Source organism: Bombina bombina, chromosome 5 (assembly GCF_027579735.1).
Source record: "Bombina bombina isolate aBomBom1 chromosome 5, aBomBom1.pri, whole genome shotgun sequence".
NCBI classification, from domain to species: domain Eukaryota; kingdom Metazoa; phylum Chordata; class Amphibia; order Anura; family Bombinatoridae; genus Bombina; species Bombina bombina.
In genome coordinates this window covers 481,378,917-481,396,549 of record NC_069503.1, presented here as the reverse complement: position 1 = coordinate 481,396,549, position 17,633 = coordinate 481,378,917, and the positions used below count along the sequence as shown (strand labels likewise).

At 42.7% G+C, this 17,633-nt stretch overlaps 1 protein-coding gene across 1 annotated transcript in view; it reads left to right on the top strand.

Moving 5' to 3' along the window:
• LOC128660493 (uncharacterized) overlaps positions 1 to 17,633 on the top strand; it is a 300,304-nt gene that overhangs the window by 127,579 nt on the left and 155,092 nt on the right. The window contains exon 7 of the mRNA XM_053714380.1: positions 17,159 to 17,278. Coding sequence (XP_053570355.1) covers positions 17,159 to 17,278 — 120 coding nt within the window. The remainder of the gene's footprint in view (positions 1 to 17,158; positions 17,279 to 17,633) is intronic.

The window sequence follows — 17,633 nt, the reverse complement described above, 5'->3', positions numbered from 1 at the left end:
AGTTCTGTTTTTAATGGCTATTTCCTCGGCTCGAAGAGTCTCTGAGTTATCAGCCTTACATTGTGATTCCCCTTATCTGATTTTTCACTCAGACAAGGTAGTTCTGCGTACTAAACCTGGGTTCTTACCTAAGGTAGTCACTAACAGGAACATCAATCAAGAGATTGTTGTCCCATCCTTGTGTCCAAATCCTTCTTCAAAGAAGGAACGTCTTTTACACAATCTGGATGTAGTTCGTGCCCTCAAGTTCTACTTGCAGGCAACTAAAGATTTTCGCCAAACTTCTTCCTTGTTTGTCGTTTACTCTGGACAGAGGAGAGGTCAAAAAGCTTCTGCTACCTCTCTCTCTTTTTGGCTTCGTAGCATAATACGTTTAGCCTATGAGACTGCTGGACAGCAGCCTCCTGAAAGAATTACAGCTCACTCCACTAGAGCTGTGGCTTCCACTTGGGCCTTTAAGAATGAGGCCTCTGTTGAACAGATTTGCAAGGCTGCAACTTGGTCTTCGCTTCATACTTTTTCCAAATTTTACAAATTTGACACTTTTGCTTCTTCGGAGGCTATTTTTGGGAGAAAGGTTCTTCAGGCAGTGGTTCCTTCTGTATAATGAGCCTGCCTATCCCTCCCGTCATCCGTGTACTTTTGCTTTGGTATTGGTATCCCAGAAGTAATGATGACCCGTGGACTGATCACACATAACAGAAGAAAACATAATTTATGCTTACCTGATAAATTCCTTTCTTCTGTTGTGTGATCAGTCCACGGCCCGCCCTGTTTTAAGGCAGGTAAATATCTTTTAAATTATACTCCAGTCACCACTTCACCCTTGGTTACTCCTTTCTCGTTGTTTCTTGGTCGAATGACTGGGACTGACGTAGAGGGGAGGAGCTATATGCAGCTCTGCTGGGTGAATCCTCTTGCATTTCCTGTTGGGGAGGAGTTATATCCCAGAAGTAATGATGACCCGTGGACTGATTTTTACCTAAGTTGTGAATTCCAACAACATTAGTAGAGACATTGTGGTTCCTTCATTATGTCCTAATCCTAAGAATTCTAAGGAGAAATCGTTGCATTCTTTGGATGTTATTAGAGCTTTGAAATATTATGTTGAAGCTACTAAGTCTTTCCGAAAGACTTCTAGTTTATTTGTTATCTTTTCCGGTTTTAGAAAGGCCAGAAAACTTCTGCCATTTCTTTGGCATCTTGGTTGAAATCTTTATTTCATCTTGCCTATGTTGAGTCGGGTAAGACTCCGCCTCATAGGATTACAGCTCATTCTACTAGGTCAGTTTCTACTTCCTGGGCGTTTAGGAATGAAGCTTCGGTTGATCAGATTTGCAAAGCGGCAACTTGGTCCTCTTTGCATACTTTTACCAAATTCTACCATTTTGTTGTATTTTCTTCTTCTGAAGCAGTTTTTGGTAGAAAAGTACTTCAGGCAGCGGTTTCAGTTTGAATCTTCTGCTTATGTTTTTCATTAAACTTTATTTTGGGTGTGGATTATTTTCAGCAGGAATTGGCTGTCTTTATTTTATCCCTCCCTCTCTAGTGACTCTTGTGTGGAAAGATCCACATCTTGGGTAGTCATTATCCCATACGTCACTAGCTCATGGACTCTTGCTAATTACATGAAAGAAAACATAATTTATGTAAGAACTTACCTGATAAATTCATTTCTTTCATATTAGCAAGAGTCCATGAGGCCCGCCCTTTTTTGTGGTGGTTATGATTTTTTTGTATAAAGCACAATTATTCCAATTCCTTATTTTATATGCTTTCGCACTTTTTTCTTATCACCCCACTTCTTGGCTATTCGTTAAACTGAATTGTGGGTGTGGTGAGGGGTGTATTTATAGGCATTTTAAGGTTTGGGAAACTTTGCCCCTCCTGGTAGGAATGTATATCCCATACGTCACTAGCTCATGGACTCTTGCTAATATGAAAGAAATGAATTTATCAGGTAAGTTCTTACATAAATTATGTTTTTTCTGACAGAGGTCAGGTTGTCAACGCTTCTTACTTCCTGCCGTGCTCTTTATTCCATTTCTCAGCCGTCAGTGGCTCAGTGTATGGAAGTGATCGGCTTAATGGTAGCGACAATGGACATAGTTCCGTTTGCCCGCCTACATCTCAGACCACTGCAACTTTGCATGCTCAATCAGTGGAATTCTCTTATCTGGTGGCTATCTCGGGTCCATCTGTCCAGGGGAATGAGTTTCCGCAGGCCAGAATGGACCATAGTGACGACTGATGCCAGCCTTCTGGGCTGGGGCACAGTCTGGAACTCCCTGAAGGCTCAGGGTTCGTGGACTCAGGAGGAAGCCCTCCTTCCGATAAACATTCTGGAACTAAGAGCGATATTCAATGCTCTTCAGGCTTGGCCTCAGCTAGCTGCGGTCGAGTTAATCAGATTTCAGTCGGACAACATCATGACTGTAGCCTATATCAACCATCAGGGGGGAACAAGGAGCCCCCTGGCAATGTTGGAGGTTTCAAAGATAATTCTGTGGGCAGAGGTTCACTCTTGCCATCTTTCAGCTATCCATATCCCAGGAGTAGAGAACTGGGAGGCGGATTTCCTAAGTTGGCAGACTTTTCATCCGGGGGAGTGGGAGCTCCATCCGGAGGTATTTGCCCAGCTGATTCAACTATGGGGCAAACCAGAACTGGATCTCATGGCGTCTCGTCAGAACGCCAAGCTTCCTCGTTACGGGTCCAGGTCCAGGGATCCCAAGGCAGCGTTGATAGATGCTCTAGCAGCGCCCTTGTCCTTCAGCCTGGCTTACGTGTTTCCACCGTTTCCTCTGCTCCCTCGTCTGATTGCCAAGATCAAGCAGGAGAGAGCTTCGGTGATTTTGGTATCTCCTGCGTGGCCACGCAGGACTTGGTATGCAGATCTGGTGGACATGTCATCCTTTCCACCATGGACTCTGCCGCTAAGGCAGGACCTTCTACTTCAAGGTCCTTTCAAACATCCAAATCTAATTTCTCTGCGTCTGACTGCTTGGAGATTGAACGCTTGATTCTATCAAAGTGTGGTTTTTCCGAGTCGGTTATTGATGCCTTAATTCAGGCTCGAAAGCCTGTCACTGGGAAAATCTATCATAAAATTTGGTGTAAATATCTTCATTGGTGTGAATCCAAGGGTTACTCATGGAGTAAAGTCAGAATTCCTAGAATCTTATCCTTTCTCCAAGAGGGATTGGAGAAGGGATTGTCAGCTAGTTCCTTAAAGGGACAGATCTCTGCTTTATCTATTCTTTTGCACAAACGTTTGGCTGAGGTTCCAGACGTTCAGGCGTTTTGTCAGGTTTTAGTTAGAATCAAGCCTGTGTTTAAACCTGTTGCTCCGCCATGGAACTTAAATTTAGTTCTTAGAGTTCTTCAAGGGGTTCCGTTTGAACCTTTGCATTCCATAGATATTAAACTTTTATCTTGGAAAGTTCTGTTTTTAGTAGCTATCTCCTCGGCTCGAAGAGTTTCTGAGTTATCTGCTTTACAGTGTAATTCCCCTTATCTGATTTTCCATGCAGATAAGGTAGTTTTGCGTACCAAACCTGGGTTTCTTCCTAAGGTAGTATCTAATAAGAATATCAATCAGGAGATTGTTGTTCCTTCATTATGTCCTAATCCTTCTAAGAAGGAACGTCTTTTACACAATCTTGATGTGGTTCGTGCTTTAAAGTTTTATTTACAAGCTAAGAAGGATTTTCGTCAAACATCTGCTTTGTTTGTTGTCTACTCTGGACAGAGGAGAGGCCAAAAGGCTTCGGCAACTAATTTCTTTTTGTCTGAGAAGCATAATCCGCTTAGCTTATGAGACTGCTGGCCAGCAGCCTCCTGAAAGAATTACAGCTCATTCCACTAGAGCGGTGGCTTCCACATGGGCTTTTAAAAATGAAGCCTCTGTTGAACATATTTGTAAGGCGGCGACTTGGTCTTCGCTTCATACTATTTCTAAATTCTATAAATTCTATACTTTTGCTTCTTCGGAGGCTATTTTTGGGAGAAAGGTCTTACAGGCAGTGGTGCCTTCCGTTTAAGTTCCTGCCTTGTCCCTCCCTTCATCCGTGTCCTAAAGCTTTGGTATTGGTATCCCACAAGTAATGGATGAACCCGTGGACTGGATACACCTTTACAAGAGAGAACAAAATTTATGCTTACCTAATAAATCTTTCTCTTGTGGTGTATCCAGTCCACGACCCGCCCTGTCATTTTAAGGCAGGTGTTTTTTATTTCTAAACTACAGTCGCCACTGCACCCTATAGTTTCTCATTTTTTCTTGCTTGTCTTCGGTCGAATGACTGGGGGTGGCTGTTTAAGGAGGAGCTATATAGACAGCTCTGCTGTGGGTGTCCAACTTCCTGTTGGGAAGGAGAATAACCCACAAGTAATGGATGAACCCGTGGACTGGATACACCACAAGAGAAATAAATTTATCAGGTAAGCATAAATTGTATGTATGTGTATATATGTGTATATATGTGTGTGTGTATGTATATATATATATGTGTATATCTATATATATGTGTGTGTGTGTGTATATATATGTATGTGTGTGTATATATATATATATATATATATATATATATATATATATATATATATATATATATATATATATATATATATATATATATATATATATATTGTATATGTGTGTGTGTATATATATATATATATGGTATATGTATATATATATATATATACACGGTATATATACATATATATGTATATATATATATATATATATATATATATATATACATACAAAATTTATGCTTACCTGATAAATTTATTTCTCTTGTGGTGTATCCAGTCCACGGGTTCATCCTTACTAGTGGGATTTTCTCATTCCCTAGAGGAAGTGGCAAAGAGAGCACACAGCAGAGCTGTCCATATAGCTCAGGCTCCGCTCCCCCAGTCATTCTCTTTGCTGCTCTAACACATCTCCACGGGAGGGTAAAGTGAATGTGGTGTTAGATTTGTAGTTTTTATTTCTTCAATCAAAGTTTATTTTAAAATAGTGCCAGTTTGTACTATTTACTCTGGCAGAAAGTGATGAAGATTTCTGCTGAGAGGAAAATGATTTTAGCATGTTGTAACTAAAATCCACTGCTGTTCCCACACAGGACTGTTGAGCATCATTAAACTTCAGTTGGGGGGAACAGTTTGCAGGCTTAACTGCTTTGAGGTATGTTTCAGTCATTTTTTCTAGTCAAGACTTAGTAATGCTAGAAGACTGACAAGAATCCCCATGTGGGAAAGGTAAGCCATATTCTGAGACTTAGTATAGAAGGAAGGCTTATTTGAAAGGGCTCAAACACTTGTGGACACTGTTAAGGGGCATTCGATTATTTTTTTTACAAAAATCTGATATTTATACAAGTTTATATTACATTTGAAACACTTTTTTGGGGTTTATTCCGCATGGCATCTATTTAGACACCTATTTTGGCTTGGGAAGGCCCCACATCCCCAGAGTGAAGAGGGAAGGGGCCTGAAATTCACGCCTCAGTTTCGCAGTTGATTTTACAGACAGCTTCATGCAGCTCCATGTGAAGCGTCCAGAGATTACTTGAGGACTTCAGAGAGGCTTGTTTTCGATTAAAACTAATCCCCAAGGAAGGTAGGGCCACAGCAGAGGCTGTGGCATGGTGCTATAGTTTTGCTAACCGGTTGCCAGCTTTAAATTGCTCCGGTTTGGGCAGTAAGGGGTTAATTGACTTGAAATTTGCTGTGGATCATATGGTGAAAATTTCATAAAGATTGGATGAATTTTGGAGATTTGGTAAAGTGTGTGCTTTTTATTATTTAAAGGCACAGTACCGTTTTTTCAAAAATTGTATTTTACTGTATTTGAGTCCTGTCTAAGTCTGTTTAACATGTCTGAGCCTACTGATAGACCTTGTTCTATGTGTTTAATAGCCATGGCGGTACCCCCTTTACATTTGTGTTTAAAGTGTGCTAAGGTATCTAAACATTTTAAAGACCATGCAGTGACACTTAAAAATGTAGCCCAAGATGATTCTTTAACGGAAGGTAGCGAGGATAGTCCTCCTTCCTCTCCCCATGTGTCGACACCAGTTACGCCCGCGCAAGCTATACCTAGTACCTCAAGCGCATTGGCCCCTATTACCTTACAACAATTAGCAGCAGTCATGGATAATTCCCTTGCGGCATTTCTATCCAAACTATCAGTTTTTCCTAAAAAGCGTGATAGCTCAGTTTTAAGAACAGAGGATGAGCAATCGGAAGTTTTGGATGATTTATCTGTTGTACCCTCACAACACTCTGAATTGGCAGTGAGGGATGTACTGTCTGAGGGAGAAATTTCTGACACAGGAAAGGTTTCTCAGCAGGCAGAATCAGATTCCTTAGCGTTTAAATTTAAGCTGGAACACCTCCGCGTACTGCTTAAGGAGGTTTTAGCTACGCTGGATGATTGTGACCCCATGGTGGTCCCAGAAAAATTGTGTAAAATGGACAAGTTTCTAGAAGTCCCTGTATACACTGATGCGTTTCCGATCCCGAAAAAGGGTGGCGGATATTGTGACTAGGGAGTGGGAGAGACCAGGCGTACCTTTTTGTTCTCCCCCCTATCTTTAAGAAAATGTTCCCCATAACTGACCCCAGGCGGGACGCATGGCAGACGGTCCCTAAGGTAGAGGGAGCAGTTTCCACACTAGCCAAGCGCACAACCATACCAATAGAAGACAGTTGTGCTTTCAAAGATCCTATGTATAAAAAATAAGGTTTGCGAAAGAAGTTATTTGTTCAACAAGATTTCCTTCTTCAACCGATTGCCTGCATTATTCCTATAACTACTGCAGCGGCATTTTGGTTTGAGGAGCTGGAGGAGTCTCTCCAGAGGGAGACTTCATATGACGAAGTCATGGATAGAATTCATGCTTTAAAGCTGGCTAATTCTTATATCACAGATGCCGCTTTACAATTAGCTAAGTTAGCGGCGAAAAAATTCTGGTTTTGCCATTATGGCACGAAGAGCGCTTTGGCTCAAATCATGGTCGGCTGACGTGTCGTCCAAGACAAAGCTATTAAATATTCCTTTCAAGGGAAAGACCCTATTCGGCCAAGAGTTGAAAGAAATTTTTTCGGATATCACTGGGGGAAAGGGCCATGCCCTTCCACAAGATAGACCGTTTAATGCCAAAAACAAGGCTAATTTTCGCTTTTTTCGCAACTTCAGGAGTGGACCTGCTTCAACCTCTGCAACCGCAAAGCAGGAGGGTAACACTTCACAGCCCAAAGCAACCTGGAAGCCTTTGCAGGGCTGGAACAAGGGTAAGCAGGCCAAGAAGCCTGCGGCTGCTACCAAGACAGCATGAAGGTGTAGCCCCCGATCCTGGACCGGATTTGGTAGGGGGCAGACTTTCTCTCTATGCTCAGGCTTGGGCAAGAGATGTTCCAGATCCCTGGGCATTAGAAATTGTTGCTCAGGGGTATCTCCTAGAATTCAAGGACTCTCCTCCAAGGGGAAGGTTCCACATTTCTCGTTTGTCTTCAGACCAGACAAAGAAACAAACGTTCTTACGCTGTGTAGAAGATCTTCTAAAAATGGGAGTGATACACCCAGTTCTAATGGCAGAACAAGGACTGGGATTTTACTCAAACCTGTTTTTAGTTCCCAGGAAGGAACTTTCAGGCCAATCCTGGATCTAAAAATTCTAAACAAATTCCTCAGTTCCATCTTTCAAAATGGAAACCATTCGGACAATCTTACCGATGATCCAGGAAGGTCAAAATATGACTACCATGGATCTAAAAGATGCATACCTACATATTCCTATCCACAAAGATCATAATCAGTTCCTAAGGTTTGCCTTTCTGGACACGCCTTACCAGTTCGTGGCCCTTCCTTTCGGGTTGGCCACCGCTCCCAGAATTTTCACAAAGGTGCTAGGGTCCCTTCTAGCGGTACTAAGACCGCGGGGCATTGCAGTAGCACCTTACCTAGACGACATCTTAATACAGGCGTCGTCTTTTCACAGAGCCAAGGCTCATACGGACATTGTTCTGGCCTTTTTAAGGTCTCACGGGTGGAAGGTGAACGTAGAAAGAGTTCTCTGTCCCCGCTCACAAGGGTTCCCTTCCTGGGAACACTAATAGACTCAGTAGAAATGAAAATATTTCTGACAGAGGTCAGGAAATCAAAGCTTTTAACTACTTGCCGAGTTCTTCATTCCATTCCTCGGCCTTCTGTGGCTCAGTGCATGGAGGTAATCGGATTAATGGTTGCGGCAATGGACGTTGTCTCTTTTGCCCGAATTCATCTCAGACCACTACAACTGTGCATGCTGAAACAGTGGAATGGGGATTATGCAGATTTGTCTCCTCAAATACAATTGGACCAGGAAACCAGAGACTCTATTCTCTGGTGGTTGTCTCAGGATCACCTGTCTCAGGGAATGTGCTTCCGCAGACCGGAGTGGATCATTGTCACGACCGATGCCAGTCTGTTAGGCTGGGGTGCGGTCTGGGACTCCCTGAAAGCTCAGGGCCTATGGTCTCGGGAAGAATCTCTTCTCCCGATAAACATTTTGGAACTGAGAGCGATATTCAATACGCTCCAGGCATGGCCTCAACTAGCGGAGGCCAAATACATCAGATTTCAGTCGGACAACATCACGACTGTAGCGTACATCAATCATCAGGGGGGAACAAAGAGTTCCCTAGTGATGAAGGAAGTAACCAAGATCATCAAATGGGCAGAGGATCAATCCTGCCACCTATCTGCAATTCACATCCCAGGAGTAGACAACTGGGAGGCGGATTTTCTGAGTCGTCAGACTTTTCACCCGGGGGAGTGGGAACTCCACCCGGAGGTTTTTGCTCAGATGACCCAACTATGGGGCATTCCAGAATTGGATCTGATGGCGTCCCGTCAGAACGCAAAACTTCCCCTTTACGGATCCAGGTCCAGGGATCCCACGGCGGCATTGATAGATGCTCTAGTAGCGCCTTGGTTCTTCAGTCTAGCTTATGTCTTTCCACCGTTTACTCTTCTCCCTCGGCTAGTAGCCAGAATCAAACAGGAGAAGGCTTCGGTAATTCTGAAAGCGCCTGCGTGGCCACGCAGGACTTGGTATGCAGACCTAGTGGACATGTCATCGGTTCCACCATGGAAACTGCCATCGAGGCAGGATCTTCTAATACAGGGTCCATTCAAGCATCCACATCTAGTTTCTCTGCAACTGACTGCTTGGAGATTGAACGCTTAATTCTAGCTAAGCGTGGGTTCTCTGAATCAGTTATAGATACTCTGATCCAGGCCAGAAAGCCTGTCACCAGGAAAATTTACCATAAGATGTGGCGGAAATGTCTTTGTTGGTGTGAATCCAAGGGTTACTCGTGGAGTAAGATTAGGATTCCGAGGATATTGTCTTTTCTACAAGAAGGATTGGAGAAAGGATTGTCAGCTAGTTCCTTAAAGGGACAGATATCTGCTCTGTCTATCCTGTTACACAAGCGTCTGGCAGCAGTACCAGACGTTCAGGCTTTTGCACAGGCTCTAGTTAGAATCAAGCCTGTCTATAAACCTGTGGCTCCTCCATGGAGTCTAAATTTAGTTCTTTCAGTTTTTCAAGGGGTTCTGTTTGAACCTTTACATTCCATAGATATTATCTTGGAAAGTTTTGTTTTTGGTAGCTATTTCTTCTGCTCGAAGAGTTTCTGAATTGTCTGCTTTGCAGTGTAATTCACCCTATCTGGTGTTCCATGCAGATAAGGTTGTTTTACGTACCAAACCTGGTTTCCTTCCAAATGTGGTTTCTAATAAGAATATTAACCAGGAAATCATTGTTCCTTCTCTGTGTCCTAATCCAGTTTCTAAGAAAGAACGACTGTTGCACAATCTTGATGTGGTTCGTGCTTTAAAATTCTATTTAAAAGCAACTAAAGATTTCAGACAAACATCATCCTTGTCTATTCTGGTAAGAGGAGAGGTCAGAAAGCGACTATCTCTTTCCTTCTGGCTGAAAAGCATCATCCGATTGGCTTATGAGACTGCTGGACAGCAGCCTCCTGAACGAATTGCAGCTCATTCCACTAGAGCTGTGGCTTCCACATGGGCTTTCAAGAATGAGGCTTCTGTTGAACAGATTTGTAGGGCAGCGACTTGGTCTTCATTGCATACATTTGCCAAATTTTACAAATTCGATACTTTTGCTTCTTCGGAGGCTATTTTTGGGGGAAAGGTTTTGCAAGCAGTGGTGCCTTCAGTTTAGGTTGCCTGACTTGATCCCTCCCTTCATCCGTGTCCTAAAGCTTTGGTATTGGTATCCCACAAGTAAGAATGAATCCGTGGACTGGATACACCATGTAAGAGAAAACAGAATTTATGCTTACCTGATAAATTACTTTCTCTTACGGTGTATCCAGTCCACGGCCCACCCTGGCATTTAAGTCAGGTTCAAATTTATTTTTTTGTAAAACTACAGTCACCACTGCACCCTATGGTTTCTCCTTTTTCTCCTAACCATCGGTCGAATGACTGGGGGGGGGGGAGCCTGAGGGTAGCTATATGGACAGCTCTGCTGTGTGCTCTCTTTGCCACTTCCTGTAGGGATTGAGAATATCCCACAAGTAAGGATGAATCCGTGGACTGGATACACCGTAAGAGAAAGTAATTTATCAGGTAAGCATAAATTCTGTTTTTGAGAGATTTAGCTTAAAGGGCCATAATACCCAAATGTTTAAACACTTGAAAGTGATGCAGCATAGCTGTAAAAAGTTGACTAGAAAATATCTCCTGAGCAACTCTATGTAAAAAAGAAAGATATTTTACCTCAAAAGTTCCTCAGTAGCCACCTCCCATTGTAAAGGATTTCTAAGCAGCATTTTAGTGTGTTTGTCCTGGGACATCTGAAGGGGATGAGCATCGTGCACTCATCTTATTTCACCAATCGGGTAAAGGAAGTTTACAATGAAATCTCATGAGTCAAGTCAAATCTCATGAGATCACAGTAAAAGTTCATGACCTCAGCACTGCTGATGCTGATTGGCTGCTGTTCATTTCTTCATTTTTTTAAATTTTTTTACATGCAGCTGGGAGCAGCTGAGTATAACTTTTTACACAGAACTTACTCTGCTGATCTGAGGAGGTTGTGAGGTAAAATATCTTCCTTTTTTACATAGAGATGCTCAGGTGATATTTTCCTTTCAGCTTTTTACAGTTATACTGCATCAGTTTCAAGTGATTTAGCATATGAGTATTATGTCCCTTTAACCCCTTAATGACCAAGGACGTACGCCACACGTCCTCAAAAAAATAGGTAATGACCGAGGACGTGTGGCGTACGTCCTTGGTCTGGAAAGCAGCTGGAAGCGATCCTGCTCGCTTCCAGCTGCTTTCCGGTTATTGCAGTGATGCCTCGATATGGAGGCATCCTGCAATAACCCCCCTTGGCCATCCGATGCAGAGAGAGCCACTCTGTGGCCCTCTCTGCACCGGACATCGGTGGCCGGTATCGTGGGTGGGAGCAAGTCTGGGAGGCGGGTGGGCGGCCATCGATGTGATCGATGAAGAGAAGGGGGCGGGATCGGGGGCGGAAGCATCGGGAGCGCGCGCGTGCACGGGTGGCGGCGGGGGGCGCGTGCACGGGGGGGAGCGGGAGGGAACCGCTACACTACGGAAAAGTTGTGTGTGAAAAGTTAAAATAAAAAATGTTAAAATGTTACAAATAAACAGCTAAGGGATTTGGGGTGGGGGGGAAGCTACACTACAGAAAAGTGATTATTTTTTTTTTTTTTTTTTTTTAAAAAGGCACATTTGTTACTAAACTGGGTACTGGCAGACAGCTGCCAGTACCCAAGATGGCGCCCATTAAGGCAGAGGGGGAGGGTTAGGGAGCTGTTTGGTGGGGGATCAGTGAGGTTGGGGACTAAGGGGGGATCCTACACAGCAGCATATGTAAATATGCCAAAAAACAAACAAAAAAAAAAGCCCAAGTATAGCTTTTATTTTAGTACTGGCAGAGTTTCTGCCAGTACTTAAGATGGCGGGGACAATTGTGGGGTGGGGGAGGGAAGAGAGCTGTTTGGGAGGGATCAGGGGGTCTCATGTTTCAGGTGGGAGGCTGAGCTCTACACTAAAGCTAAAATTAACCCTGCAAGCTACATAATTAACCCCTTCACTGCTAGCCATAATACACGTGTGAAATGCAGCGGCATTTGGCGGCCTTCTAATTACCAAAAAGCAACGCCAAAGCCATATATGTCTGCTATTTCTGAACAAAGGGGATCCCAGAGAAGCATTTACAACCATTTGTGCCATAATTGCACAAGCTGTTTGTAAATGATTTCAGTGAGAAACCTAAAATTGTGAAAAATGTAACGTTTTTTTTAATTTGATCGCATTTGGCGGTGAAATGGTGGCATGAAATATACCAAAATGGGCCTAGATAATACTTGGGGTTGTCTACTACACTATACTACAGCTAAAATTAACCCTAGAAGCTCCCTACATACTCCCTAATTAACCCATTCTCTGCTGGGCATAATACACATGTGGTGCGCAGTGGCATTTAGCAGCCTTCTAATTACCAAAAAGCAACGCCAAAGCCATACATGTCTGCTATTTCTGAACAAAGGGGATCCCAGAGAAGCATTTACAACCATTTAAGCCATAATTGCACAAGCTGTTTGTAAATAATTTCAGTGAGAAACCAAAAGTTTGTGAAAAAATTAGTAAAAAAGTGAACGATTTTTTGTATTTAATCGCATTTGGCGGTGAAATGGTGGCATGAAATATACCAAAATGGGCCTAGATTAATACTTTGGGATGTCTACTAAAAAAAAATATATACATGTCAATGGATATTCAGAGATTCCTGAAAGATATTAGTGTTCTAATGTAACTAGCGCTAATTTTGAAAAATAATGGTTTGGAAATAGCAAAGTGCTACTTGTATTTATGGCCCTATAACTTACAAAAAAAGCAAAGAACATGTAAACATTGGGTATTTCTAAACTCAGGACAAAATGTAGAAACTATTTAGCATGGGTGTTTTTTGGTGGTTGTAGATGTGTAACAGATTTTGGGGGTCAAAGTTAGAAAAAGTGTGTTTTTTTCCATTTTTTTCCCTCATATTTTATAATTTTTTTTTATAGTAAATTATAAGATATGATGAAAATAATGGTATCTTTCTCCAACATAGGTGTGTCCGGTCCACGGCGTCATCCTTACTTGTGGGATATTCTCTTCCCCAACAGGAAATGGCAAAGAGCCCAGCAAAGCTGGTCACATGATCCCTCCTAGGCTCCGCCTTCCCCAGTCATTCTCTTTGCCGTTGTACAGGCAACATCTCCACGGAGATGGCTTAGAGTTTTTTACATTGTCCTGGCCTTTCTCAGATCTCACGGGTGGAAAGTGAACGTAGAAAAAAGTTCTCTATCTCCGTCAACAAGGGTTCCCTTCTTGGGAACAATGATAGACTCCTTAGAAATGAGGATTTTTCTGACAGAGGCCAGAAAATCAAAACTTCTAAACTCTTGTCAAATACTTCATTCTGTTCCTCTTCCTTCCATAGCGCAGTGCATGGAAGTAATAGGTTTGATGGTAGCGGCAATGGACATAGTTCCTTTTGCGCGAATTCATCTAAGACCATTACAACTGTGCATGCTCAGTCAGTGGAATGGGGACTATACAGACTTGTCTCCGACGATACAAGTAGATCAGAGGACCAGAGATTCACTCCGTTGGTGGCTGTCCCTGGACAACCTGTCACAGGGGATGAGCTTCCGCAGACCAGAGTGGGTCATTGTCACGACCGACGCCAGTCTGGTGGGCTGGGGCGCGGTCTGGGGACCCCTGAAAGCTCAGGGTCTTTGGTCTCGGGAAGAATCTCTTCTCCCGATAAATATTCTGGAACTGAGAGCGATATTCAATGCTCTCAAGGCTTGGCCTCAGCTAGCAAAGGCCAAGTTCATACGGTTTCAATCAGACAACATGACGACTGTTGCGTACATCAACCATCAGGGGGGAACAAGGAGTTCCCTGGCGATGGAAGAAGTGACCAAAATCATTCAATGGGCGGAGACTCACTCCTGCCACTTGTCTGCAATCCACATCCCAGGAGTGGAAAATTGGGAAGCGGATTTTCTGAGTCGTCAGACATTGCATCCGGGGGAGTGGGAACTCCATCTGGAAATCTTTGCCCAAATTACTCAATTGTGGGGCATTCCAGACATGGATCTGATGGCCTCTCGTCAGAACTTCAAGGTTCCTTGCTACGGGTCCAGATCCAGGGATCCCAAGGCGACTCTAGTAGATGCACTAGTAGCACCTTGGACCTTCAAACTAGCTTATGTATTCCCGCCGTTTCCTCTCATCCCCAGGCTGGTAGCCAGGATCAATCTGGAGAGGGCATCGGTGATCTTGATAGCTCCTGCGTGGCCACGCAGGACTTGGTATGCAGACCTGGTGAGTATGTCATCGGCTCCACCATGGAAGCTACCTTTGAGACGAGACCTTCTTGTTCAAGGTCCGTTCGAACATCCGAATCTGGTCTCACTCCAACTGACTGCTTGGAGATTGAACGCTTGATCTTATCAAAGCGAGGGTTCTCAGATTCTGTCATTGATACTCTTGTTCAGGCCAGAAAGCCTGTAACTAGAAAAATTTACCACAAAATATGGAAAAAATATATCTGTTGGTGTGAATCTAAAGGATTCCCTTGGGACAAGGTAAAAATTCCTAAGATTCTATCCTTTCTTCAAGAAGGTTTGGAGAAAGGATTATCTGCAAGTTCCTTGAAGGGACAGATTTCTGCCTTGTCTGTGTTACTTCACAAAAAGCTGGCAGCTGTGCCAGATGTTCAAGCCTTTGTTCAGGCTCTGGTTAGAATCAAGCCTGTTTACAAACCTTTGACTCCTCCTTGGAGTCTCAATTGAGTTCTTTCAGTTCTTCAGGGGGTTCCGTTTGAACCCTTACATTCCGTTGATATTAAGTTATTATCTTGGAAAGTTTTGTTTTTGGTTGCAATTTCTTCTGCTAGAAGAGTTTCAGAATTATCTGCTCTGCAGTGTTCTCCTCCTTATCTGGTGTTCCATGCAGATAAGGTGGTTTTACGTACTAAACCTGGTTTTCTTCCGAAAGTTGTTTCTAACAAAAACATTAACCAGGAGATAGTCGTGCCTTCTTTGTGTCCGAATCCAGTTTCAAAGAAGGAACGTTTGTTGCACAATTTGGATGTTGTTCGTGCTCTAAAATTCTATTTAGATGCTACAAAGGATTTTAGACAAACATCTTCCTTGTTTGTTGTTTATTCTGGTAAAAGGAGAGGTCAAAAAGCAACTTCTACCTCTCTCTCTTTTTGGATTAAAATCATCATCAGATTGGCTTATGAGACTGCCGGACGGCAGCCTCCTGATAGAATCACAGCTCCTTCCACTAGGGCTGTGGCTTCCACATGGGCCTTCAAGAACGAGGCTTCTGTTGATCAGATATGTAAGGCAGCGACTTGGTCTTCACTGCACACTTTTACTAAATTTTACAAGTTTGATACTTTTGCTTGTTCTGAGGCTATTTTTGGGAGAAAGGTTTTGCAAGCCGTGGTGCCTTCCATCTAGGTGACCTGATTTGCTCCCTCCCATCATCCGTGTCCTAAAGCTTTGGTATTGGTTCCCACAAGTAAGGATGACGCCGTGGACCGGACACACCTATGTTGGAGAAAACAGAATTTATGTTTACCTGATAAATTACTTTCTCCAACGGTGTGTCCGGTCCACGGCCCGCCCTGGTTTTTTAATCAGGTCTGATAATTTATTTTCTTTAACTACAGTCACCACGGTATCATATGGTTTCTCCTATGCAAATATTCCTCCTTTACGTCGGTCGAATGACTGGGGAAGGCGGAGCCTAGGAGGGATCATGTGACCAGCTTTGCTGGGCTCTTTGCCATTTCCTGTTGGGGAAGAGAATATCCCACAAGTAAGGATGACGCCGTGGACCGGACACACCGTTGGAGAAAGTAATTTATCAGGTAAACATAAATTCTGTTTTAGAAAGTCCATTTAATGGCGAGAAAAACGGTATATAATATGTGTGGGTACAGTAAATGAGTAAGAGTAAAATTACAGCTAAACACAAACACAGCAGAAATGTAAAAATAGCCTTGGTCCCAAACGGACAGAAAATGGAAAAGTGCTGTGGTCATTAAGGGGTTAAGGTAGTGAGGGGACATCCAGGATGAAAAATTAGAAAGACAGTGACACAAGTTAATAAAGAAGAGGGGATGGGTCAGGTGCTGTGATGTAGATTTGGCTATCATCATACAAATGTTATTGAAACCCATGGGAAGGTATTAAGGAACCTAAGGATTATATATAAATTGAGAAGAGAAAGGGGGAATAGGTCAAGGACCAGATCCTTGTGGTACCCCAATATAAATTGGTAAATGGTCAGAGAAGGTAACACTAAATGTCCGGTTAGACCGGTAAGAGAGCCACGAGAAAGCTGTGTCACAGATGCCGAATGATTGGAGGGTTTGGAGCAATATAGAGTGGTCAACAGTGTCAATGGCTGCAGACAGATCAAGAAGGATTAAAGGGACAGTCAACACCAACATTTTTGTTGTTTTAAAAGATAGATAATCCCTTAAATACTCATTTCCCAGTTTTGTATAAACAGTTATAATACACATTTTACCTCTGTGATTACCTTGTATCTCAGCCTCTGCAGACTGCCCCCTTATTTCAGTTCTTTTGACAGACGTGCATTTTAGCCAATCAGTGCTGACTCCTCGGTACATTCATGTGAATGTGCTCAATGTTATCTATATGAAACACATGAACTAACGCCCTCTAGTGGTGAAAAACTGTCAAATGCAGATGCGGCCGTCAAGGTCTCAGAAATTAGCATATGAACCTCCTATTTTTAGCTCAACTAAGAATACCAAGAGAACAAAGCAAAATTGGTGAATCATGAAAAGTTTTGTTTTTTGTTTGTTTTTATTAGACTTCACTGTCCCTTTAATGTTTGCAGTTTAGTGTTTTGGGGCGAAATCCAGATTGCAATGGATCAAGGAGGGAGTTTAATGTGAGGAAATCTGATAAGCGTGTATATATGAGCCTTTCCAATAGTTTTGAGATATATATATATATATATATATATGTGTTTTTTTTCTTTATTAAACAGGCAAGAAAATATCCATTTGTAATGAAAGCTGTTCCATCTGAAAATTCTACTGAGAAAAAATTATTCCTGAAAAAAATTGCAAGACAAATTGAAAAGGAAGAGGGGGAAAAAACGTTCATGGTAAGTGCTTTGTATGATAAAGTACTGGTACAAAGTCCCAATTCCAGATATCCAAATAAATCCTAGCCTTTTTTCATTAATATTTTTTAAATTATTATTTCCTTCTATTTGCAGTGAGAGTGCACACAATCATTACCTATGGGAAATACTTCAACTGGCCACTAGGAGGCAAAGACAACCCAAACAGAGCATTGAAGTATCCCTCCCACTTCCCTTACCCTCTCAGTAGTTCTTTGCCTCGTTGCAGAGAGGTGCTCTGCTGAAGATTATGATTTTAGGCTCTTAATGGATAGTTCCTGCAATAGAGAGCAGGGGAGTTGTTGTAAGCCATGTAATACGCTTGGTAGAGTTTTTG